The sequence below is a fragment of the Haliotis cracherodii genome, unplaced genomic scaffold, assembly GCF_022045235.1.
Source record: "Haliotis cracherodii isolate W230 unplaced genomic scaffold, xgHalCrac1.p SCAF_8, whole genome shotgun sequence".
In the NCBI taxonomy this organism is placed as follows: Eukaryota; Metazoa; Mollusca; class Gastropoda; order Lepetellida; family Haliotidae; genus Haliotis; species Haliotis cracherodii.
In genome coordinates, this window is record NW_027266341.1 from 13,130,554 (window position 1) to 13,156,980 (window position 26,427).

General features: G+C 43.3%; 2 protein-coding genes across 3 annotated transcripts; one reads left to right on the forward strand and one right to left on the reverse strand.

The window, feature by feature from the left end:
* Window positions 1–3,901: 3,901 nt before the first annotated feature.
* On the reverse strand, window positions 3,902–16,902 carry LOC139449336 (myosin-2 heavy chain, non muscle-like). Of its 2 annotated transcripts, none has more exons than XM_071230647.1 (8): window positions 16,760–16,902; window positions 11,889–12,234; window positions 11,597–11,727; window positions 10,307–10,437; window positions 9,211–9,412; window positions 8,677–8,757; window positions 7,098–7,220; window positions 3,902–5,226 (listed from the first exon to the last, which is right to left on the reverse strand). In XM_071230647.1, exons 2-8 carry the CDS (start codon window positions 12,196–12,198, stop codon window positions 4,936–4,938), a joined length of 1,269 nt encoding a protein of 422 aa, XP_071086748.1. In that variant the 5' UTR covers window positions 12,199–12,234; window positions 16,760–16,902; the 3' UTR covers window positions 3,902–4,935. The 2 variants fall into 2 exon arrangements, with proteins under 2 accessions (XP_071086748.1, XP_071086749.1); XM_071230648.1 differs by lacking the exon at window positions 16,760–16,902 and adding an exon at window positions 16,543–16,612.
* Window positions 16,735–24,428, forward strand: LOC139449334 (heat shock 70 kDa protein 12A-like). The gene is made up of 4 exons (XM_071230646.1): window positions 16,735–17,571; window positions 19,255–19,476; window positions 20,765–20,942; window positions 22,327–24,428. Exons 1-4 carry the CDS (start codon window positions 17,170–17,172, stop codon window positions 23,376–23,378), a joined length of 1,854 nt encoding a protein of 617 aa, XP_071086747.1. The 5' UTR covers window positions 16,735–17,169; the 3' UTR covers window positions 23,379–24,428.
* Window positions 24,429–26,427: the final 1,999 nt, after the last annotated feature.

Below are 26,427 nucleotides of genomic sequence, written 5' to 3' on the forward strand. Positions count from 1 at the left end.
TTTGTGAAGAAATTTGTCTGTATTTGATTTTTGGGTGTCCGGTTTCCTGGAGACATGACATGTAGCGTGTTGACGGTATTTGAATATGACAGCAAGGACATGACTTGCTTCTTCTGGTGACCTTCGTGAGTTGTCGCTTAACTTTCATCTGTATATTGATGTATGCCATCTTAGAATTAAATCATATTTTCTGGTTCAACCTTGCTTGTCTATATTTTGCTCACGACTGCCTCAGTGGTCTAGTGGTAGTGAGGAAGGTCCAGGGTTCTATCAGGGCCGCGTCATGTCAAAAGACGTTAAAGAAGATGGTACTGGTTACCCTGTCTGGTTTAAGGGGCTAAAATAAGGACTGGTCGGCTAGGAGTTGGTATACTATGTGTGTGTGTGTGTGTGCACTATAAATCGGCATCAGTTCGGACAAGTACAAGCAGACACCCACATCGCTATATACATGCAATAATCTTGGACGTGACGTTAAACCCAAATTCACCTTACCTACTTTGCTCGCTTGGCACATTACAATCAAATGTTTCACTCTGCTACAGGGACTGCTGGTAGCCTCTTGGTAAAAGCATTCGCTTGTCACACTGAAGACCCGGGTTCAATTCTGACATGGGTACAATATGTGAAGCCCATTTCTGGTGTACCCCGACAGAATATTGCTAAAAGCGGAATAAAACAATGCTCACTCACTCACTCACTCACATCTGCCCGGAGAGCGGAAGGTCAGGGGTTCAATCCTCAGTCGCTTCATGTCAGAAAGACATTAGTCGCTCAGCATTAAGGGGCTTAAACAAGGACAGGACAGTTCAGTATACCTATCTGAGTGGGATATTCTTGTTAAATAGTGGGCTAGCACTATTAACTAGGAGGAGTAGATCTCATGTACCCCACGCTTGACCTCTGCTGGTATCAGGGCAGAATAAATCTCAAGTGCCCCACGCTTTTCCTCTGCTAGCAGTAGGTCAGAATAGATCTCATGTACCCCACGCTTTTCCTCTACTAGCAGTAGGTCAGAATAGATCTCAAGTACCCCACGCCTGACCTCTGCTGGTATCAGGGCAGAATAGACAAGTGCCCCACGCTTGACCTCTGCTGGTATCAGGGCAGAATAGATAAGTGCCCCACGCTTGACCTCTGCTGGTATCAGGGCAGAATAGACAAGTGCCCCACGTTTGACCTCTGCTGGTATCAGGGCAGAATAGACAAGTGCCCCACGCTTGACCTCTGCTGGTATCAGGGCAGAATAGACAAGTACCACACGCCTGACCTCTGCTGGTATCAGGGCAGAATAGACAAGTGCCCCACACTTGACCTCTGCTGGTATCAGGGCAGAATAGACAAGTGTCCCACGCTTGACCTCTGCTGGTATCAGGGCAGAATAGACAAGTACCACACGCCTGACCTCTGCTGGTATCAGGGCAGAATAGACAAGTGCCCCACACTTGACCTCTGCTGGTATCAGGGCAGAATAGACAAGTGCCCCACGCCTGACCTCTGCTGGTATCAGAGCAGAATAGACAAGTGCCCCACACTTGACCTCTGCTGGTATCAGGGCAGAATAGACAAGTACCCCACGCTTGACCTCTGCTGGTATCAGGGCAGAATAGACAAGTACCACACGCCTGACCTCTGCTGGTATCAGGGCAGAATAGACAAGTGCCCCACACTTGACCTCTGCTGGTATCAGGGCAGAATAGACAAGTGCCCCACGCCTGACCTCTGCTGGTATCAGAGCAGAATAGACAAGTGCCCCACACTTGACCTCTGCTGGTATCAGGGCAGAATAGACAAGTACCCCACGCTTGACCTCTGCTGGTATCAGGGCAGAACAGACAAGTACCACACGCCTGACCTCTGCTGGTATCAGGGCAGAATAGACAAGTACCCCACGCTTGACCTCTGCTGGTATCAGGGCAGAATAGACAAGTACCCCACGTTTGACCTCTGCTGGTATCAGGGCAGAATAGACAAGTACCCCACGTTTGACCTCTGCTGGTATCAGGGCAGAATAGACAAGTGCCCCACGCTTGACCTCTGCTGGTATCAGGGCAGAATAGACAAGTGCCCCACGCTTGACCTCTGCTGGTATCAGGGCAGAATAGACAAGTGCCCCACGCTTGACCTCTGGTGGTATCAGGGCAGAATAGACAAGTACCACACGCTTGACCTCTGCTGGTATCAGGGCAGAATAGAAAAGTGCCCCACGCTTGACCTCTGGTGGTATCAGGGCAGAATAGACAAGTACCACACGCTTGACCTCTGCTGGTATCAGGGCAGAATAGACAAGTGCCCCACGCTTGACCTCTGCTGGTATCAGGGCAGAATAGACAAGTGCCCCACGCCTGACCTCTGCTGGTATCAGGGCAGAATAGACAAGTGCCCCACGCCTGACCTCTGCTGGTATCAGGGCAGAATAGACAAGTGCCCCACGCTTGACCTCTGCTGGTATCAGGGCAGAAAGGATCCCCAGTACCCAGTGCTGGACCACAATGCTCTCAATGAGTCTCAGCCTGACCTAAAACTTGATGGAGCATGTGAAAACGGGGAAGCAAAGACTGCAAGTTTGTGTGTAGAAAAACGTGTTTATTTCAGCACATATTCATAAAATATTCAACAATTGCAATGTACAAATTATTCATAACTGAACACAATCTGGTGAAACTACAGGATTAACTCAGCATTAGCGGTGCAGGGGACACAACTCTTACAATGCTTGCTTCAACAACATCGGCACTTCAACAAAATCAAAGGTAAATTCTTAACACAAATCACGATTTAGTGGATATTACCAACACTATTGCTTGCTTGACACTTCGCATTTCTCAATATCTAGCATACATCTAACGAATTGCTGATTTTACCCATAAGACTGTGCAGTAGGCAAGAAACGCGTATTTTAGATTTGATCATCAACATTTTCATTTGAAAGATCTGGATTAGCGTTAAAATATTGTACCTCGTAGTTTTAAATCCGCACTCGAAATTAATTGGGGTCAACGCAGTAATTTGAGGAAATGCGGTAATCTGTTGACCAGCAATGCATGGAGGATAACTCTGCTCACATTATGCCAAATTAATTTGTTTGTACCAGATAATGAAATTACAGCCTTAAAATCATGCAAGACTTTGCAACTATCTCTATATGTCCCTAGTTACTGATCACAGAAAACATTACAATGATGCCTGGCTATCACATTACTACATAGAATAACATGAACCGGAATATATACATTAGTGGTTGTAATTTAGCTTGGTAACTTGGAAATTTGACTTCGTAAATCAGTGATAATATTTACAAGTGTGGGGTATGAGTCATGTGACACTCTAGTTTGATTGATATTTTGATTTTGCTGAAATAAACACACTCGAAGTCGTTTCTGCATCTTAATAATGTTGGTGTTTTGTTACTCGGGTGCACTCGGCTTAGTCCGCTGGCTGCATAACATTCGTCACCAACTCGTGTTATTCTGCGACAAGCCGAATAGGTTACGGAAAGGGGCGAGTTGTGACGAATGGCTGTATAATACCTCGGCCAGTTGACTGGTGTCATGTCCTTTTGGCGCTGCCATTAGTGCTATAGAGTATCATGAATACGACAGTTGTATCTAGCATATACTTTCTGTTAAACACTTCATATTACTCTAATACATGTATTTATAGCAGGAAGACAAGGAACTTATTTAATACGTAATGAGTAGTATAGGTAATGGGGGTTCTGGCTCACATCCACAGGAGCCGGATTCATATACCTATACTGCTACTACAGATGGAATTTTTTATGCCAAAATGCTACCTGTAGTAGCAGTATAGGTATATGAATCCGGCTCCAGTGGAAGTGAGCCAGAACCCCCATTACCTATACTACTTAATGCAATACTGTAAAACACTTACTGTCCTTTGTGTCAATATAAGTGTTTCATATTGGGCAAATCTACATCGATCGAAATTATCAGAAGAGTGTTATCTTCAATAAGGAACAACACTCATATCTAGTTTACAAAATGGCCGTAACTTTATACCCATTTTAGCGAACTGGGAGTAGCGTGTGGGTCTGTATTTGTGCGCGCGCGCGTGTGCGTGCGTGCATGTGTGTGCCTGTGTGTGCCTGTGTGGTTTTAAAGCTCCTGTTGACATAGTTGAAATACATTATTCGTCAATACACTCCTTGAAAATAGTTAAGCACCACTTACTATATATTTACATATAAAATAAACATCCGAAATTACATTCTTGACTAAATAGATTTGTTTTGTTTTCAATGTGGGCTTTGTCATGTTGAAATACAGGAAACAAAATCGATTATTTCAAGACATGTTTCGTAACTGTTACCATGGCAATAGTTATTTCACTACCCTTCTATGTCTTTGCATTTGCATCTTTGCATCATGTGATGCATCTTTGCACTTGTGGTCGACCACCTAGTGAAACATCCGGTGCTCTTGTACTAACGTCTTGGCAGGTACCAGTGCTACCCCAGACATTTTACAAAACGAGATCAATGCCTTATGTAGATGTATCCACAAGATATATTGAGGCTCCGTTTATATGAAAAAAAGAAGGGATAGTGGTTAATTTTGTTCCAGGTGTATAAATCTCTAAATACCGGGGACACGGATAGAGGTACGACGTATATTATTAAAGAACTATTTAAAAAACTACACGCATAATGATCGTATTAAATTTACATGGATAGGAAATAATACTGTCACAACACTGATGTTTATCACCCGAGATAATTCTTTTTACGGGGCATCTGTTAGCACTCGTGAAATCTTCACGTTTTCAATCTTTGGGCAAAACACAATCATGACGGCGCACCTCAAACAGTTTGGGATTGTCTTGGTGAATCAGGAATTGTTCATTTATAAATGCATAGATAAATATAAATGTACAACATTGTCACAAAACGCCACAATATAAATGGTGGTAGAGTCAGCTTGCAAACACACATCCTTTTACCATGAGATTTCCGCCATCATAATCGAAGAGCACCGGCCAGATAAAGTGACTGACAGACGATGCACGTGCTTGGTCACATGACCACCACAGCTTGTGACGCTCCTCGTTATAACGTTTGTCCGTCACCGACATTCTCATGGCGGGTTGTTGTATTGCCATCTGCCAGGTCAGTCGCGCGCTCTCGTGCAGGTAGCGGTTCACGGCTTTATTGCTGATAAGGCCTTTCACGTCCTTGAACTCTTTCTCCAAGGTATTTTTGGTGATCTGGAACACAAGAATGTATTGTTAACCGTAGTTACTCAAAAACACGTGTGACCAATTATACATGCAGCCATGGCTTGCAGTTGGTGAACATGTCAAATTCGGTGAATGTATATCACTAATAGCAATTGTGGCATACATTTCGGCCATGGCAGACCTGAAAACGTACAACCAATTTGGGGAATCGAGCTCACTACCTGTTGCCCCATTTAACTACCATTAAGACTACCCTGATCACGACAACCATGAGGTGTGGGGACCTATTCTGGCCCATCCTGTACCCTGATCACGACAACCATGAGGTGTGGGGACCTATTCTGGCCCATCCTGTACCTTGATCACGACAATCATGAGGTCTGGGGACCTATTCTGGCCCATCCTGTACCTTGATCACGACAATCATGAGGTGTGGGGACCTATTCTGGCCCATCCTGTACCCTGATCACGACAACCATGAGGTCTGGGGACCTATTCTGGCCCAACCTGTACCCTGATCACGACAACCATGAGGTGTGGGGACCTATTCTGGCCCATCCTGTACCCTGATCACTACAACCATGAGGTGTGGGGACCTATTCTGGCCCAACCTGTACCCTGATCACGACAACCATGAGGTGTGGGGACCTATTCTTGCCCACCCTGTACCTTGATCACTACAACCATGAGGTCTGGGGACCTATTCTGGCCCAACCTGTACCCTGATCACGACAATCATGAGGTGTGGGGACCTATTCTGGCCCATCCTGTACCTTGATCACTACAACCATGAGGTCTGGGGACCTATTCTGGCCCAACCTGTACCCTGATCACGACAATCATGAGGTGTGGGGACCTATTCTGGCCCATCCTGTACCCTGATCACTACAACCATGAGGTGTGGGGACCTATTCTGGCTCATCCTGTACCCTGATCACGACAATCGTGAGGTGTGGGGACCTATTCTGGCCCATCCTGTACCCTGATCACTACAACCATGAGGTGTGGGGACCTATTCTGGCCCATCCTGTACCTTGATCACGACAATCATGAGGTGTGGGGACCTATTCTGGCCCATCCTGTACCTTGATCACGACAATCATGAGGTGTGGGGACCTATTCCGGCCCATCCTTTACCCTGATCACTACAACCATGAGGTGTGGGGACCTATTCTGGCCCATCCTGTACCTTCATCACGACAATCATGAGGTGTGGGGACCTATTCCGGCCCATCCTGTACCGGCCCATCCTGTACCCTGATCACTACAACCATGAGGTGTGGGGACCTATTCTGGCCCATCCTGTACCTTGATCACGACAATCATGAGGTGTGGGGACCTATTCTGGCCCATCCTTTACCTTGATCACGACAATCATGAGGTGTGGGAACCTATTCTGGCCAATCCTGTACCCTGATCACTACAACCATGAGGTGTGGGGACCTATTCTGGCCCATCCTGTACCTTGATCACGACAATCATGAGGTGTGGGGACCTATTCTGGCCCATCCTGTACCTTGATCACGACAATCATGAGGTGTGGGGACCTATTCCGGCCCATCCTGTACCCTGATCACTACAACCATGAGGTGTGGGGACCTATTCTGGCCCATCCTGTACCCTGATCACGACAATCATGAGGTGTGGGGACCTATTCTGGCCCATCCTGTACCCTGATCACGACAATCATGAGGTGTGGGGACCTATTCTGGCCCATCCTGTACCCTGATCACGACAACCATGAGGTGTGGGAACCTATTCTGGCCCATCCTGTACCCTGATCACGACTACCATAAGGTGTGGGAACCTATTAGATCTATACTGACCCACCCTGTACCTTGATCACGACAACCATGAGGTGTGGGAACCTATTCGACCTATACTGGCCCATCCTGTACCTTGATCAGCTCCCCTGAGTCAATGTTGTCGCAGTTATGTCTCAGCCGGCTTCGGATGGCGTCGGTCATCTCGTCCGGAAGCTGTGCTGGTTCCGCGCTCAAGCCGCTCTGGACTATACTTATCTGTGATGAAGGAGAAAGTGAGATACAGGGTATACACACGCAAGGCTGACAAAGCAACACCACAGCAGACATACATACTATGTATTATGCATTTAACCTAGCCGTATGGGATTCGAGGAAATGTTATATAGATATCCACAGATTGATTATATCACAGGAGTGGCAGACATGTGTGTCTCCTGGTGTAAAAATATATAGGGTAATGCATTTCATACATTACACATTCAAAATGAAGACATGGTGATAGCGAATTAAAAAAGAAGAAGATTTATTTAGAAAAGGTTTAAACGAGGAACCGAACTGAGATGGTGAACCCATGTGAAACGCACCATTTTTCATTTAGTGCCCCTTAGCTAGTAACGAATTGATACACTCAATACTGTTAAACGTGAAAGATACTCAATCTCATTAAAATCAGATCTTAGTTCTCGCTACCGCCAAACATTAGGGGTCACGTCAGAACGACCTTTCATCCGACGAATCAGTGCGTCGCTTACCAGATTATGAAAGTGACAGTCGGAATGTGATTTCTAATTATGCAATCTCGAAAACTTTAACATGGGGTTTTCCGAACGATAGTTACGGGTTTAACGACTGAATCCTTACAATCTAGACTATCTATTAGCCATTCCAGAATGTTTTTTGTTCAGGTTTCAAATTTGTAATCGAGAATTTGTCAAAATATGTTTCGAAGCGTAGTCGCCAATTTGAAATTTGTGCCGTAAAGCACGTGAAAGCTGCCTTCTGATCGATCATTCCATTGGTCGGTCAAAGTTCGCGCAAGGTCGATCTGACGTGACCCGCAATGGGATGTCCTCAGATCTTTGTTTAGCGGCAGCGAGAACTAAGATCTGATTTTAATGAGATTTGAAAGATACTGGTGATAATAATATTGACTAGAACCTAATTGGCGTCATGTCAACCAACACATCTTTACAAAATGTATTAATTACAAATAAGCATACATGCAAACCTATGAGAGAGGGCACAACGTGTGACTAATCCTTTTCATGTGAGTACAATAAACTACCCGGCAGAAGAAAGTATACACCCATGTCTGATGCTCCCTAAAAAATGAAACACACTTAATACATGGTTATTTGAGTGAGTGAGTGTTATGGTTTTACGCCGTTTTTAGCAATATTCCAGCAGTATCACGGCGGGGGACACAAGAAATGGGCTTCACACATTGTACCCATGTCAGGAATCGAACCCGGGTTTTCGGCGTGACGAGCGAACGCTTTAACCACTAGGCTACCCGACCGCCCCCATGGTTATTTGAAATGGTATCATAGTTGTGTTTTGGACCTTAAGTTTGCAGTCTTTCGTTTTCTGTCTAGTAACGTTTTCATAACGTGTGTAATTGATTTTGTCAAATCCAGTTTTCAAGAGTATACTTTCTTTTGCCCGCCAGTATACGTTTAAATTAAGCCCCAGGCGGCCATGACACACTCACCGCCAATGCCGGTCTTCTCAGCAGTTCCCCAATGGCGAGCTCCAGACACTGGTACGTGTCGCAGGAAGCCTCGAATGTTTTCTGTAACAGACGACATTACGTTAGACCAGTACACACTATAATTAATCATTATATTATCATAATATTATCACTACCTCCATATAACTACACCTAATGTTATTTGTGATGTGGTTCTGTCTCAGTTTTTATTAAATTTCTTCAACAACAATAAGTGCCAACATTCAGTTTGTCATCAAAACATAAAAGTACTTAAAGGAGGAAACAATGGTCATTCGTTCGAATCCAAGTTTCGCCTGATTCCCACTTTTGGTTGTAACCATAATCATGCACGTGCTCGTGGGTTTCACAAAAGTAGTATTGGTCTACCCTAAGGCCTGCATCACTTCGGGCTTTTCTCCCACATTAAGCTGACAAGCCGTGATATAACTGGAATACTCGGCGATAAACGTAATTCCCCCACTCACTGGTTTATAGTCTTCATTATACTGGCACATGGTGAATAACACAACAAACCATTATGGAAGAACATAGAAAACGAGTTATCTCCTCTTCGTCCATGGCGGTGCTGTCCTCGAGTGACTCCTTAGCATCCATCCACTCCTGACTCTCCAGAGTGTTGTATCTCATGGCGATCACACTGGGTCGACATCGCTCGTTGATGTTCTCAGTAAGGCGGTTATCTGCCCTTACCATAGGCTTTACGCTGCTCGTCAACCTGAGAAAATGGTTATCAAAAAAGGTAAATACCGGTTTACCACGATACAGGTTTAAAGCAATACCTCTTGGCATGCTGGCGTAATGCAAATGAATGTTTCTTCCTTCTTATCAAGAAGATGTCATTTAATAGAAAACCTATTATTACGACAGGGGGCACGGGTGGCCCAGTCGTCTTAGGCGCCGCGATTCGCTGTGCAGAGTTGCGTCCCTTGGGCACTCCAGAAACCTATTATTGTGGTTTCGAATCCCGGTTCGCCCCAATTATGTTTCTAGGTTTGTCAGCCCCATACCCGTGCTCGTGGGTTTCACCGAAGTGGTAAACGTCTTAGACCTGCATCACTTCGGGCTTTCCTCCCACATTAGCTGACACGCCGTGATATAACTGGAATATTGTTAAAAGCAGCGTTAAACCCAACTCACTCACTCACTATTATTACGACAACAGTTATCGAGAAACAATATTTTTGTTGTTATATACGAGTCGTAACGGTCTTACCCTATGAACCTAGTCATGCTTGCCACAAATAGGAATATATGTTGGTTATTGCAGGGCTAGGTAATACAAACACGGGACATACACATCTTGTAAATAGATCTCAATGGTATACAATGGCGACAGGTGCATCCATACAATACCGGGCAAGGACAATGCTGGTCCTGCACCTGTCTATGGAATATATGTATTTTATGACACCTAGATTATATAAAACCAAGTCTAGCCACCTCTAGGGATGCGTCCAGCATCAGGGAAAACAAATTGTATTGTGTACCAAAATATTTCCTAGACTATTTGTTAGTTCTTAAAGGAGGATACGATGGTCATTGGTTCGAATCCTGATTCCAACTTTTGGTTGTAACCATAATCATGCACGTGCCCGTGACTGAGCCTTACTTCTGTTTGAGAGAGTCATTCTCCGTCTTGGCAGATGTAAAATTGGCCTCCAGACTGCGGTAATCATGGCGGACCTTCTCCATAGACTTCTGTGCTGCCTCCAGACCAATCTTAGCCCGTTTGTACTCGTCCTGAAACAGGCGGAATGATCCTGTCTGAGGTTGTTGTTCTGGAACCTCAACTCGTACTCTAAGATGCTTCGTTTAAAGATCAAAGGTGCCGAAAGTAAACGTACTCTCTTTGAGCTATGTCATTACTTTATCGGTTGACGTCATGGCGCTGTTCCAATTACCTCCCCCGGGAACTTCAACTGATAATGCATTCACATTCAACACAACACAAGCCTTAACCACTACTTGTGGTGATAAAAACACTGACTAAACAGGGTTGGTTGGTTTGTTGTTTAACGCCGCAATATTCCAGCTATATGACGGCGGTCTGTAAATAATCGATTATGGACCAGACAATCCAGTGATTAATATCATGAGCATCGATCAACGCAATTGGGATCGATGATATGCATCAACCAAGACTAAACAGGTGTTAACGCTTAACCTGTGACGTAAAACTCGTTCAGTCAACCCAGCAAAGGTCTCAAGAAGACACCAGTGGCCCAGTGATAATTTCGACCTGTAAATACAGGTAGAAGGCCACTACAGGCTTTGGCGGCTCCAGTCACCAACACTCAAGGAACCAACATTTGATATTAATATAGTGGTGTCAGCTCATATATTCACCGAGGTTGAACCGATGACGTTGGTGGTTTATCGGCAAACTGATGAAACCTGCATTCACGAACGTACAGTGACAGTGACAATATGTTACCCTGGGAAGGCACGTCCACCCCACACAACACAATCTGCCAGTGTGCCAACGCCAGTACCACCAACACAAAACGACGTGAAGAATGTAACGGGTATACGTGCCTCAGCCCAATACTTCATCATGACACCGGTAGTGCCACTAACACAATAGAGGCCCGTGTTGCACCAAGATCAGGGGTGGAATAGGTCTTCAGCAACCCATGCTTGCCGTGAAAGGCGACTATGCTTGTCGTAAGAGGTTTTAACGGGATCAGGTGGTCAGGCTCGCTGACTTGTTTGATGCATGTCATCGTATATCAATTGCGTGGATCGATGCTCATGATGTAAATCACTGGATTCGATTATTTACAGACCGCCGTCATATAGCTGGTACATTGCTGAGTGCGGGGTTAAACAACAAACAAACAAAACAACTTGTAACGCCAACGGTATCTATACCAGCGTCCTTAGACAATGCAGCACGCACCTGCACTGTGGCGGTGATGTTCTGGAGTTCCTTTACCGTCTTCTGCAGACTCTCTACCTGAGTCCTCAGAGCCTCGTTCTCAGTCTTGGTCTTCTGAAGATCAGCAATGATGACGTCACCAGGACCGTGACCTTGGATCGTATAGACATTTAGTTATCAGTAAATACGAGGGTTAAATTCTGTATACACGTCGAAGTACATTATCAGCCTCTTATAGATGGGATCGGGACTGAAATACAATGAACTGGTGATACATTATTTTGTTACATTTACACAACATTCCAGCACTTACTCATATTTTTGGTGGGCGTGGACCTGTCATCATGGCGCCCGAGCTGTCTCCGGAGATCTTCATTCTCTCTCTTCATCTCGTCCAGCTTGACCCACAGCTGGCCCATGCCTCCCCCGCGCGTCTGGCGGGGGGTGCCGGTGTTGGACGACAGACGCTGGTTCTCCGCCAAGAGACCCTCCACGAGATTCTGAGCCTTCTCCAGGAGGTGTCTCGTCTGCTGGTCCCTCTTCTTCATGAGGAAGACGTTGGAGAGACTCGCGGAGAAGCTCCGAGCCTCCGCTATCAGGTCTTTCTTGGCATCGCCAGACATGTTAGCTGGAAGGTTGCCTATCCTCAGTGTGTTGTGCTGGCAACAGAGAGTCAAAACATCGTCAGTTCCTTAATTCCACTTGCCTTGGTCACCTGTTAATCCCGATCCCATCGATGGCCACCTGCTAATCCCGATCCTAGCGAGGGCCACCTGATAATCCCGATCCTAGCGATGGCCACCTGATTATCCCGATCCCAGCCTTGGCCACCTATTAATCCCGATCCTAGCGATGGCCACCTGTTAATCTCGATCCTAACGATGGCTACCTGTTAATCCCGATGCTAGCGATGGCCACCTGTTAATCCCGATCCTAGCGATGGTCACCTGTTAATCCCGATCCTAACGATGGCCACCTGTTAATCCCGATCCTAACGATGGCCACATGTTTGACCCGATCCTAGTGATGGCCACCCGTTAATCCCGATCCTAACGATGGCCACCTGTTAATCCCGATCCTATCGATGGCCACCTGGTAATCCCCTTCCTAGCGATGGCTACCTAATAATCCCGATCCTAACGGTGGCCACCTGTTAATCCCGATCCTAGCGATGGCTACCCGTTAACCCCGATCCTAGCGATGGCCACCTGTTAATCCCGATCCTAACGATGGCCACCTGTTAATCCCGATCCTAGCGATGGCTACCTGTTAACCCCGATCCTAGCGATGGCCACCTGTTAATCCCGATCCCAGCGATGGCCACCTGTTAATCCCGATCCTAACGATGGCCACCTGTTAATCCCGATCCTAGCGATGGCTACCTGTTTATTCCGATCCTAGCGATGGCCACCTGTTAATCCCGATCCTAACGAAAGCCACCTGTTAATACCGATCCTAGCGATGGCTACCTGTTAACCCCGATCCTAGCGATGGCCACCTGTTAATCCCGATCCTAGCGATGGCCACCTGTTAATCCCGATCCTAACGATGGCCACCTGTTAATCCCGATCCTAACGGTGGCCACCTGTTAATCCCGATCCTAGCGATGGCTACCTGTTAACCCCGATCCTAGCGATGGCCACCTGTTAATCCCGATCCTAGCGATGGTCACCTGTTAATCCCGATCTTAACGATGGCTACCTGTTAATCCCGATCCTAGCGATGGCCACCTGTTAATCCCGATCTTAGCGATGGTCACCTGTTAATCCCGATCTTAACGATGGCCACCTGTTAATCCCGATCCCAGCGATGGCCACCTGTTAATCCCGATCCCAGCGATGGTCACCTGTTAATCCCGATCCTAGCGATGGCAACCTGTTAATCCCGATCCCAGCGATGGCCACATGTTGGTCCCGATCCTAGCGATGGCTACCTGTTAATCCCGATACTAACGATGGCTACCTGTTAATCCCGATCCTAGCGATGGCCACCTGTTAATCCCGATCCTAGCTATGGCCACCTGGTAATCCCGTTCTTAGCGATGGCTACCTAATAATCCCGTTCCTAGCGATGGCCACCTGTTAATCCCGATCTTAGATGGCCACCTGTTAATCCCGATCTTAACGATGGCCACCTGTTAATCCCGATCCTAGCGATGGCTACCTAATAATCCCGATCCTTGCGGTGGCCACCTGTTAATCCCGATCTTAGATGGCCACCTGTTAATCCCGATCTTAACGATGGCCACCTGTTAATCCCGATCCTAGCGATGGCTACCTAATAATCCCGATCCTTGCGGTGGCCACCTGTTAATCCCGATCCTAGCGATGGCCACCTGTTTATCCCGATCCTAGCGATGGCCACCTGTTAATCCCGATCCTAGCGATGGCTACCTGTTAATCCCGATCCTAGCGATGGCCACCTGTTAATCCCGATCCTAGCGATGGCCACCTGTTTATCCCGATCCTAGCGATGGCCACCTGTTAATCCCGATCCTAGCGATGGCTACCTGTTAATCCCGATCCTAGCGATGGCCACCTGTTAATCCCGATCCTAGCGATGGCTACCTGTTAACCCCGATCCTACCGAAGGTCACCTGTTAATCCCGATCCTAGCGATTGCCACCTGTTAATCCCGATCCTAGCGATGGCCACCTGTTAACCCCGATCCTAGCGATGGCTACCTGTTAACCCCGATCCTAGCGATGGCCATCTGTTAATCCCGATCCTAGCGATGGCTACCTGTTAACCCCGATCCTAGCGATGGTCACCTGTTAATCCCAATCCTAGCTATGGCTATCTGTTAACCTCGATCCTAGCGATGGCCACCTGTTAATCCCGATCCTAACGATGGCCACCTGTTAATCCCGATCCTAGCGATGGCCACCTGTTAATCCCGATCCTAGCGATGGCCACATTTTAAATCCCCACCACAGCGATGACCAACCCTCTAAATCCTATTAGAAGCCATGATCAGCTCTCAAATTCCAATCCTATCACTGACCACCTGTTAATCCTGATCGTAACAATGGCTACATTTACCAGCAATAACGATGATCAACCCTCTAAATCCCATTTGAAGCACTGATCAGCTCTTAATTCCGAGTTACAGCAACGACATCTGCTACAACCGCGCTAAACATCACCACGTCACCTTCTTTCATGGACTGATAATTTCCTGTTCATTGAGTGACATATTGAAGCTAACATAAGTCGTATAGGGTGTGTTTCCTTTGTATGAATCATTGAGGATTTCCCTGTAGTGCCCTGATATTACGGAAGCCTTTTATGCTCATTTGTTTTTTTCCTTGAAATTTCAACTCAGTATCTTGAAATTTCAAAATGTTATGTTGAAATTTCTGTATATTATCTTGCAATTTGAACTTATTATCTTGAAATTTCAACTTAGTATGTATCTTAAAATCTGAACGTAACATCTTGAAATTTCAACTTAGTATCTTAAAATAAAAATACAAATGGCCCCAAAAGGCTTCCGTACTATATAGACGGACAATACCCGGATGTACAAGAGACGCTTGTGTTGCAGGGGGACACTTGTTATGAAAGTGAGAGTACAATAACTTGTATATTTAAACAGTACGTAACAACATGTGTCAATTTCCTGCGCTGTGTTTATTATTAAGGAGATGAGTTTCAAGTCCGCGTAACTGTGCCCTCTGTAGCATGTCCTGTAGAGGATTAATAACTCTCCCCGTGTAGATGCCGGGTTCGAAAATGTCCCAGCAACCTCTGCTGGTTCTATAAGAGGTGACTAAATGGATCGGGTGGTCAGGCCTGGAGACTAATAGGGTTGATTGCGGGTCAACATTCCCCGATTCACGGGGATCGTTGTTCACAATATCGATCACCAGATTATCTGGACCAGACTCCAACAAGTAACTACGTTTAAACGACAATATTTCAGAAATGTCACGGTTGTATATATGCAGTGTATAATGCAATGGTAGTGGGTTCGAATCCCAGATTCGCCCTGACAACAATCCTTGGTGTGTCAGAACCATACCCGTGCTCGTGCGTTTCACCAACGTCTTAGCCCTGCATATCTTCGGGCATTCCGCCCACATTTAAGCTGACAGGCAGTGATCTGTTAAAAGCGGCGTTTAACACAACTCACTCACTAACATAAATGTTCAAAGACTAAAAGTGAGTGAGTAAGTATGGTTTTACGCAGTATTACAGCAATACCACAGCGGGGGACACCAGAATGGGCTTCACACATTGTACCCATGTCGGGAATCGAACCCGTTTTCAGCGTGACGAGCGAGAGCTTTAACCACTAGGCTACCCCACCGCCCCTCACAGTCTAATAGCCCTTATATGGCCTTCACTTGCTCTCACATTATATAGCATATGTCAGATCAGCCTATAGTGGTTAAAGCGTTCGCTCGTCACGCCGAAGGTCCGGGTTCGATTCCCAACATGGGTACAATATAAGAAGCTCATTTTCGGTGTCCTCCGCCGTGATAATGCTTTTTAAAAGCGGTGTAAAACAATAGTCGCTCACTGTCAGACAAAAAATGCATAGCATTCACAAGACGGCTTACTCGAGTACACTCGTAACCGTCCACCCCACAAACCGCATCGGAAAGTCTTACGAACACAAACATATATGGCGTCATTTTACTAACGCGCCTTCAAACAAAACGATCTCCCGATTACAGTTGTGTTTCCCATTAAGAACAAACGAAACAATCACAGAACAGAAAATAACCCTGAACAATTTCCAGTCAAATGGGTCTTCATACATATTACAAAGAAAGAGGAAATCGAAAAATAGCATTAGCGTCGAGCGAAACTACAGTTCTTCCCGTTGTATATGCAGAAATTCAGCGTTGGGATGTGTTGGAATATTATCTCGAGCCTCACGTGGATAAGGAACTTGTATAGTACAAACTATGTGTGGTGAAATGGACATCTGAAATAGACATGATTGCAATATACACGTACTTGAAGGAGGCGCGTGAGCTGGGTTATCGCGACATCAACACGCGTCAATCACAATCCTCGGTCTCTCGTGCGCCGCGTGTGCTGTTCTACTGCACTATAAGGTATTTTTCCTTGTGGCTTTGTCTCGCATAATTCGCTCAGGGTAAAAATCAAACATTGCAGTACTAGCTGAGATTGTTTTGTGCGTTTCATTCAGATATATTCAAGAATTTCTTACCTGACACCGTATACATGCGATGATTCACAGTGACCAACAACCGGCTTGGAATTTTGGGTAAAGTTATCGATTTTCCACTGTTGGAGTCACTCGAATTCATTACACCGCTCTCCGTGCACAGAAGCGGTGTCTCCACAGTCTTTGGTAACACTGCACATGCGCGTACTCAAAACCCAGACAATTTTTAATCAATAATTATGCTATTTCATTTCAGTAAAATATTGACAAACTAATAATATTTCTTACATTATACTAAACACTTCCTCGAATCTTTTGTCTGCGCGAAATGGACACTGACAGATGTGGAGGGGGTTTAATCTTGGGTGAGGCGGATCGATCAATAACTCTATATTAATGAGCGTGGCGCGAGCTGCATTGGGAGACTGGAATATAATTGGAAGTCAGGGAAAATGGCCGAAAGTTCCGAACCGAATATATCCACCTCATCGCTGAAGCCAGTTGATGTGAGCCCCATGTGCAGCGGAGGTATGAAGTCCCCAACAGACGATCCACCCGACTCGGAGAATACGGCAGAATATCAAATAGTTGCGGCCATAGATTTTGGTACAACGTTTAGCGGCTATGCGTATTCATTCGCCTCTAACAAAGACGCGATACATGTTAACAAGAACTGGGGCCAAACTCAGGGATTTCTATTGCATAAAACTCCCACCTGCCTTTTGCTTAAATCCGACGGTCAGTTTGAGGCATTTGGGTTTGAAGCAGTGTCGAGGTATAATGATCTCGCCGAGGATGAGGCCGGGGATTATTACTACTTTGACAGATTCAAGATGAAGCTGTACGACAATAAGGTGGGTACTGGTGTATTTCCTTTGTTTTGAAACTATACAGTATCCATGTATCCATCTTTCATTACAGTCTGATTGAAGTATTCTTCTTCCAATCTGCCGTCGAGTCATGTCACATCGTGTGTTGATTCAGCTGATTTTTGATAATTTTACAGTAATTAAACTCCGTATAAATGTTTTTATTTCATGCATGGATGCTCGTTCTTTGTTCTGTTGTCATCGCTTGATATCAATCGTAGTACCTCATCATGAATAATTTCTAAGCTATGTCATTCCGCATATTTTAGTCATGTTATAAAGAGCTAGATTGTGACATAATACTGTGTAAGACCCACATGGAGTGATCATGTGACCTATCACGTGACTCTGCAGACACGTGCTTCCTCTAAGCAGTACCGTTACTTTTATAGCAAAGCAATTTGTTCCAAACCGAAAAGTAGAATTGTGTGTCACTCAAATATTCGAATAACCGACAAGCATCTGTCATAAACCATTTATGTATTATAAATATAAATCATATAAATTGAAAGGGACAGAATAATCAGCTGATTGAATATAGGCGGAACCAGATGGGTCATTAGTCATCTGTCTTAGTAAGCCTTTAACGTTGAGAACGCTAACCAGTTAAAAACATTCTTCCTACGTATAGCTGGAACATGGTTATTAATATTCATTTGTTAACAGAAAATAAGTAAAAACTAACTGTAGACTCGTTTTCCGTGACTGTAACATTTACAGTTAAAATACGTTGACTAACTATAGAGCAGACGAGTTAACGTAAAGGTCAAGGTCGACTCAGGTCGGTTTGAAGATGTAATTTCCTTTTATATACATGAGCAGCTCTCAATATTTCCTTGTAAAATCCATATAGATCGTTCACTGTATAACGTAGATGACAGACGAGAAGGATATAAACCCAAATAAGGAGTTTCAATGTAATATTCCTAAACAAACAAGAACTTTAGTATGAGGTTCCGTTATACTATTTATTCCCTGTTTTATTATAGTAATAAGTCATTTATTGATGTCACAATCTCGGTTTATAAAAAAAGGTTTATATATTTATGTATCAGTAAAACGCATGTTTTATAATATATCAGATATACTCAGATGAAGGCAATGGCCGAATTAAACCTGAAAGTAATGATATTATTGGGGACATATTTGGAGTTATCCCCCTGTACGCCAGGTTTATGGTTGGTTTGTTGTTTAACGCCGCACTCAGCAATATTCCAGCTACATGACAGCGGTCAGTAAATAATCGAGTCTGGACCAGACAATCCAGTATTAAAGAAGTTGTTATCCATAAAATTGTGTCTATCTTTTCATCCGTCAACTTCTAAGTAATGCCTATCAAACAATTTAATCCAGTGATAAATATCATGAGCATCGATCCACGCAATTGGGATCGATGACATGCATCAACGAAGTCAGTGAGCCTGACCACCCGATCCCGTTAGTCGCCTCTTATGGCCTCTTATGATAAGCATAGTCGCCTTTAACAGCAAGCATGGGTTGCTGAGGACCTTTTCCACCCCGGATCTTTACAGGTTTATGGTGCTAGCCAGCTAACTGAGATACCATGCCGCAGTTTTACATGGATACACCACTCAGACACGGTATACTGACTCCGAGCTGACCAGTCCAGACAGAGTTACTGATAACAACAAATACCATCTATTTCAGGAGCTGAATGCAGACATCACGCTGAAGGATGCCAATGGCAAGAGTCAGCTTGCTGTGGATGTGTTCGCACACTCCCTCAACTTCATGAAGAAACACATGCTACGTGCTATCGGGGCTCACCTGGGGTACGACCCCCACCCCGACACCGTCCGCTGGGTGCTCACCGTCCCCGCTATCTGGGACGAGAACGCCAAGCAGTTCATGAGGGAGGCAGCGTACAGGGTATGTTGGATGATATACCGTATTCGACGTAATAAAGGCACAGGGCGCTCTCAAAATTAGAAATAGAAGGCTCTTATTAGAATATTATTTTGGTAAAAAAAAAAGCAGTTGAAAGATGAATTTCGTGGTTTATGCTGACAGCCTGAAATGTTTATATACGACAGATATATTTTTCCAGAATTTAGTTGCCCACAATTAAGGGTGCATATAACACATGAGTGCGTATTATACACGAATAAATAAGTCTTTTGTACATTGATAAATCGGAAGGGGTGCTAATTGGGATTGTTCACTAGCCAATATATTAGCAAATATCGCTGTGGGCGTTTATCAGAGAGGGCCGCTTATTACGTCAAATACGGTAACTAGAAAATTCCTCTCTGCGGCATAAAATAACATTGATATTCATGGGTGGATCCAGAGGGGGGATTCTAAATGTAGTATGTTGCAGGCAGTAAAATTGACCGAGAGGATTTTGATATTTTAGATCAGCTAATTCTTAAAGTTATAGTTATAGTTTCGATTATATATATGACCATGGACCATATTTAATATCATTTTGATATTATGTCTTTTTGTTTTAAGGAACCTTGACATTAAATTGTAACTGTTAGACTCTTTTTTGTCACATTTAGAGTTTAGAGTTACCTCCCTTCCAATATTGACACAGATCTATAATCTGATCATACCTTGTTGAATAATTGATATTGTTATATTGATAGTAAATGAGTTGGTAACCCGTTTAACTTCTAATTTTTCATATTTCAAATTTTTGAGTCAGAGGAATCATAAACTAAGTTTGAAAAATGGTCTGTCACCCAGTTATTACAAACCAACTTCATACCTATGGAGAGAGTGGGTTAAATAACATTGAAACTATACCCCTACAGCCATGAACTATTGCTTTAGTTCTTGAGTGATATCTGCAATGACAAATCATAACCTGAAGGTAATAGTATTATTGTGGCACATATTTCACAAATATTTAGAGTTATTCCCCTTTGCTCCATCTCCAAAGCATGTTTTGGGGTTTAACACAAGGGGTAACAACATTCTATATTTGATTTTGTAGCCTGTAGATTATCAGTAGTATTAAATGCTTCAAAGAGCGTTCAGTTACCTGATATTTGTTGGATTATTTAGTTTGTGAATGATATTAGGTCAAGACTCTGATAGGCATGGCAACTTACAGAAATCCCTGATGTGAAATGTTAGTTAATGTGTGTAATTAGAAAACAGCAATGCACACAGTTATTACAACAATTTAGCTCACTTGTCTTTGTTGCAGGGTTCTCTGATCCTGACGCCCCACAGTGAGCAGCTGGTGATGGCCCTAGAGCCCGAGGCCGCTTCCCTGCACTGCCGCAACCTCCCTGCTACAGACTTCGTCGGTTACAAGGACACCGCACAAGCATCCAACCCTTGCTTCGAGCCCGGCACCAAGTACCTCGTCGTGGATGCTGGAGGTACATGCGTGTCATATCAGCAGTTTTGTAGATGTAGACTCATGTTGGTATTGGGGGAAGCATGATTGAATTTTCCATCTTTTGAATGTCCATCTCCCTCGTAATCTCATTAAATGTAATGTTTCTCTGGCAGTGAATTATTAATTTTGTATCAATATAATAAACATGTATCAGTACAGGATCAGTATTATGAATATCTTGATACATTAAATAATATTGCGGTATATAATGAAATCCCTGCCCTTTACTTTAAGAGCTGACTAGGATAGGAATTGGCTGTGTGCCATGCCTGCCTGATTGCTTTCAGACATTGGCTAGTCTGGCCTGATTTGTATATTAACAACCACTTACACAATTCTGGGAGGTGACGATTGAAACATTAAACATTCAACAATGGGGAATAACACCTGCATTAGCTAGGTTGTTTAACACTAATTCATTTGTTAAAAGCAACTGTTAGCCAATCAACTATTTGTAAATCATCAAAGTAAATTGATATTTATTGTATGGTTTTGTTGGAGATTTCTTATATCAAAGGATGTGATGTCAAATCAGGCTCTCTCCCATACACAACCCTCCCAATAGTGTATTGTAATCATGACTCATACTTCTTAATCCCTTCAGCCCTTTAGGGGCACAATTCAATGTGCAGAGTTGTGTCGCTTGGACATGCCAGAAATATATCAATGGGTTCGAATTCCTGTTCGCGCCGATTATGATTTTAGGTTTGTCAGCACCATACCGGTGCTCAGGGTTTCACCAAAGTGGTTAACGTCTGAGACCTGCATCACTGCAGGTTTTCCTCCCACATTATGCCAACATGCCGTGATATAACTGGAATACTTTTACAATCGGTGTTAAACAAACTCACTCACTCCAGTGATAAATGCCTGGGACATGTTCCACAAAGCGATCTTAGCGCTAAGTTGGTGGTAACTCCCATACTTTATCATAGGCTTACAATCAACGTAGCACTAAGATCGCTTTGTGGAACAGGGCCCTGATCCCTGACTATTGGATCATATGAATACACAACTGATGGGACACCACATCTTACAAGGACTTTCTTTAGAAGTGTTGTAAGATCAAGACTGGAGCAGTCTCCATTTTATCATGATGAAATGGAATAATGTCTTGATATCTTTTACAAGAATAGAAATAAATATAACAAAAGATATAGTTTAAAAGATAATGTAAAAAATAGAAATGGTATTTCCAGAGGACTTAAATGTATTCAGAACACACCAGTGATGAGGAAAGAAGTGTTCCTCTTTTTTTTCATATGATCTTTTTTCTATACCTTTTTTATTTATTTTGGAAACACATGCTGCTTCTGTCCTATATCAAATCTTGTTTACTCACTAATGGTGTGTTCTTTATTTAGGTGGAACTATTGATTGTGTGGCCCACAAGATCCGTAAGGACGGGAGGATCCGGGAACTGTTCCGCGCTACTGGTGGGGCCTGGGGTGGCACCATCATAGACAAGCAGTTCCTGAATCTTCTCCACAGAATCTTCGGCAAAGACTTCATCACTGAGTTCCAGCAGAATTACCCCAAGGATTTTGTGGAACTTCTGCAGGACTTTGAGATCAAGAAGCGAGGAGAGTGTGATAGTATCCGTGTGTCTCTGCCTTACAACTTCTGTAACTTCAAACACAATCGTGTCAGTGTACAACAAGCTATCAAAACATTCGCTGCCGACAATAATAATGAAGTCAAATTCTCGTCTGGGAAGCTGGTGTTGACGTCGGCAGTCGTGACGTCACTGTTTGCCGATGCCTTAGCACAGATTAAAGACCATGTAGACCAGCTTCTCCAGAAGCCAAAGACCAAAGACTTACAGTACATCTTCCTGGTTGGTGGCTTTGCAGAATCCAGTCGTTTGCAACAAGCTCTGAAAACTCATTTTAGCGAAAGGGTGACGTGCCTTGTTCCAGATGAAGCTAGTCTTGCAGTTGTTAGGGGAGCAGTAGCATTCGGCCACGATCCTAGTTCAATATGGCAGAGGATCTGTCGTTTCACATACGGTGTGGGGTCATACTTGCCGTACGAGGAAGGGGTGCACCGAGAGGACCTCCGAGTCGTCTCCGACGGTGTCACCCTCTGTAAGAACATATTACAGACGTGGGCTGAAGCTGGAGAGACGATTGGCCACAATGAGATATGGAGGGAAACATACACTCCCATTATTACCAACCAGAAAGGAATTATTTTCGAGTTCTTCCGATCTTCTAAGAGACACGTGAAATACACGGACGAGGCCGGGGTTGAGAAATGTGGGTCACTGATAGTCCGCATGCCAGATCTAACTGGGGACAAAGAGCGAGCGGTGGACCTCGAGGTCATATTCGGTGGAACTGAGATCAAGGTCGTGGGATACGATCACACCAGTACAAATAAGTATGAGACATTGATAGACTTCCTGTCATCCTAACTTTCTCTTCTGAAAACTGTTTGCCAGTTTGACATAAAAACATGAATGTACAGAAATATTCTCTCCTCCATGTTAGAAGAGGCAGGTGGACCAACATGGAACGTCAGCTCCAACTCCAGCTTGTCAGATGCTTCACTGAAAGACAGAGGAGTCCATTCATACATGGGGTCAGTTGAGCAGTATGTTGCTCTTTACAAACGTTTCTACACTGCATGTGCAAATCATGTGCTAATGCTTGATCTCCCCATGACAGCAGAATGGACTGCTCCAGGTTTGAAGCCACAAGGCCAAACTGAACAATCATGGTTTGGTTGATCTTAACTGTCCAAAATATATATCCTTACTCAAAAATAATCTGTTACTGGGCCTGATTTTCAGGCATGATGAACAAAGGGACTGGTCTATTCTAAACACAGGAATCGGAAATGTTTATTTATATGAGGAAACTTTATGTTTTTTCAACTATCATTTACTCAGCTCTATTTATCTATATAGAAGGATGTTTCATAGTGAAAGGACAAATTATTTAAATCATTTATTAACAAGCATTATTTAAATCAGAATATGTTTCCTGTTACTAAGATTACTCAATTTTGTAAAAGGTCATGATAGATTAACTGTCAGTACCAGATTGATTTATTTTCCTAATTATCCCGCTAATTTGTTTCTATCAAATAGTAATTGAACCTCCATTCCACTCAGAGAATTTCAATTTATTCTTCCTACACATATTGACTACAATTTTTATTAAAACAAGACATTTAATTTTTTGGGACTAGAAATTAAAATATTATTGGTCATCTTCCATGCTAATAAACAACTATGTGGAAAGTCATGTAAAAAATCAAGAAATATCAGAAAGAGGGCGTAAAAAAACAAACTCTCAAATGGTGAGGGTAATCTTTACTTCTTGTGGGATACATTAAAAAATATCAACTTAAATAACAAACTTGATACTTCCCACTCAGCCATCATTGTTTATCCAGTTTACTGTATCTGCTTCCTATTATGATAATGCCCTTGACCCTATTACCACCAAAGCTTTGCAGGAATCAGCACAGAACTTCTTCTCCAATTAGTGTAATGTGATTGCATTGCAATTTTTGCAAATATGTTTGGGTGACTATTTAGCATAGTGTGATGTAATTGGATGGTTGTTTTTAACATAGTGTAATCTGATTGGATGGTTATTTTAGCATGGTGAAATATAATTGGATGGTTGTTTTTAAGAAAGTGTAATCTGATTGGATGGTTATTTTAGCATAGTGTAATTTGATTGGATGGTTATTTTAGCATGGTGAAATATAATTGGATGGTTGTTTTTAACATAGTGTAATTTGATTGGATGGTTATTTTAGCATGGTGAAATATAATTGGATGGTTGTTTTTAACATAGTGTAATTTAATTGGTTGGTTATTTTTAGCTTAGTGTAACCAACCAGATGGATATTTTTAACATAGTGTAATTGATTGGCTGGCTATTTTTAGCATGGTGTAAGTTGAGTCAGAACCAAAGTTTGGAAGTCAATGGGTCCAGACTATTTATCCCAGTAGATGGCGATACTATACACTGGATAAACTAGAATGACTGGATAAAGATTTCAGATTTTGATAAAATATTAACCAAAGTTGCTTTATGTGTAACTCTAATCAACTCATTGAAATAAATATTTTGATTACGTCATCATGACTTTCTCCCCGATATATACTCCCTAATTAGAGCCTACAAACAGCGTTTGCCATGCCCTGGCCTTATAACCCGCCTCTCTTTCAAACTGAAGCATGCTCGTTGGTATGTTGTGATGAAACTAGACTTAGAAATATTGTTACATGTATAATTGTCAATACTGGTTAGAGGACTGAATGTATTCGCTAACAAATGCTTGTCTTGTCTGATATTTGCTGTCATAGCATCCCCAGGATAATTACCAGAGAAAGGTGTCAGCTGTCATTCCTGATGAGATAAGCCAAGTTCTAAAACACAAGAATGTTGAACTCTTACTTCAAATTTGAACAAATAAAAATACTGCACAAATAGGTAATTAAACAATACGCTTCACACATCTGCTCAACGTCGGGTCAAGGTCAGGTTCTATAAAGCAATAACTGGTTTGACCCTCCGCCACCATTATCACCCCCAAATATGTATGTTTCCTTTATTAGCTGATTAGAAAATAAAGTAGGTAGTTTGAATTATTAAAATTTCATTTTCTTATTATTTTTTTTATTAATTTCATCTTTGAAAAATGGTAACTTTGCAGTATGTCAGCAAGTGCTATCTTCAAGGAGATGTGAAATATGGAGTTTAACGTCATGTTCAAGATTAGTGCACTTACATAACAAGTGTATGCACATGTGTGGCTGTTTGCACTAGTCTGGTTTAATAGTGCTAGCCCACTGAGACACCATGCCGCAGTTTAACATGAATACCCATCTCAGACACATCATGTGGACTCCGAGTTGACCAGTCCATGTTCTAGCCCCTTTATGCTGAACGTCCGGCAGGCATCTCTTAATGTTGTTTGGTTTGACTTGGCCAGGGGATTGAACCACCACCCTTCCACTCTCCAGGCAGATGGTCTGTCCACTGGACAACAGAGGCGGTCGCCTGTTTCAATGAAGATAACTGGTTTATCTAACGCACAACAATTTACTTGAGTTACAAAAATCCATATATAGGCCACAGGGATTTTAACAAATTATTTCCTGAAAGCTAGGTATTTTAGGCTTAAAAAATAAAAGAATTGATTCTCAGGCAATGACTTTTGAAAATATAGTGCAGGTGGGCGGTGGTGTTTTCTTTCTTCGCTTGTTGAAACTTGTATGTAACCAAATAAACAGTTGTGTTCCATCAACCTGAGAAAGGGCCTCCCTACATAAACAAGCATACAAACTCCTGTAGCCACCATGACCATAACATGAGATGTGCAGTAAAGCAGTGGGCATGTAAAGGGAAGTAACTGTTTGCTATATTGGATCACTTTGGTTTAAAGTACTTAGGATTTATATATTTATTTTCAAAATGGAAATGAAAACAACGTGGGGCAGA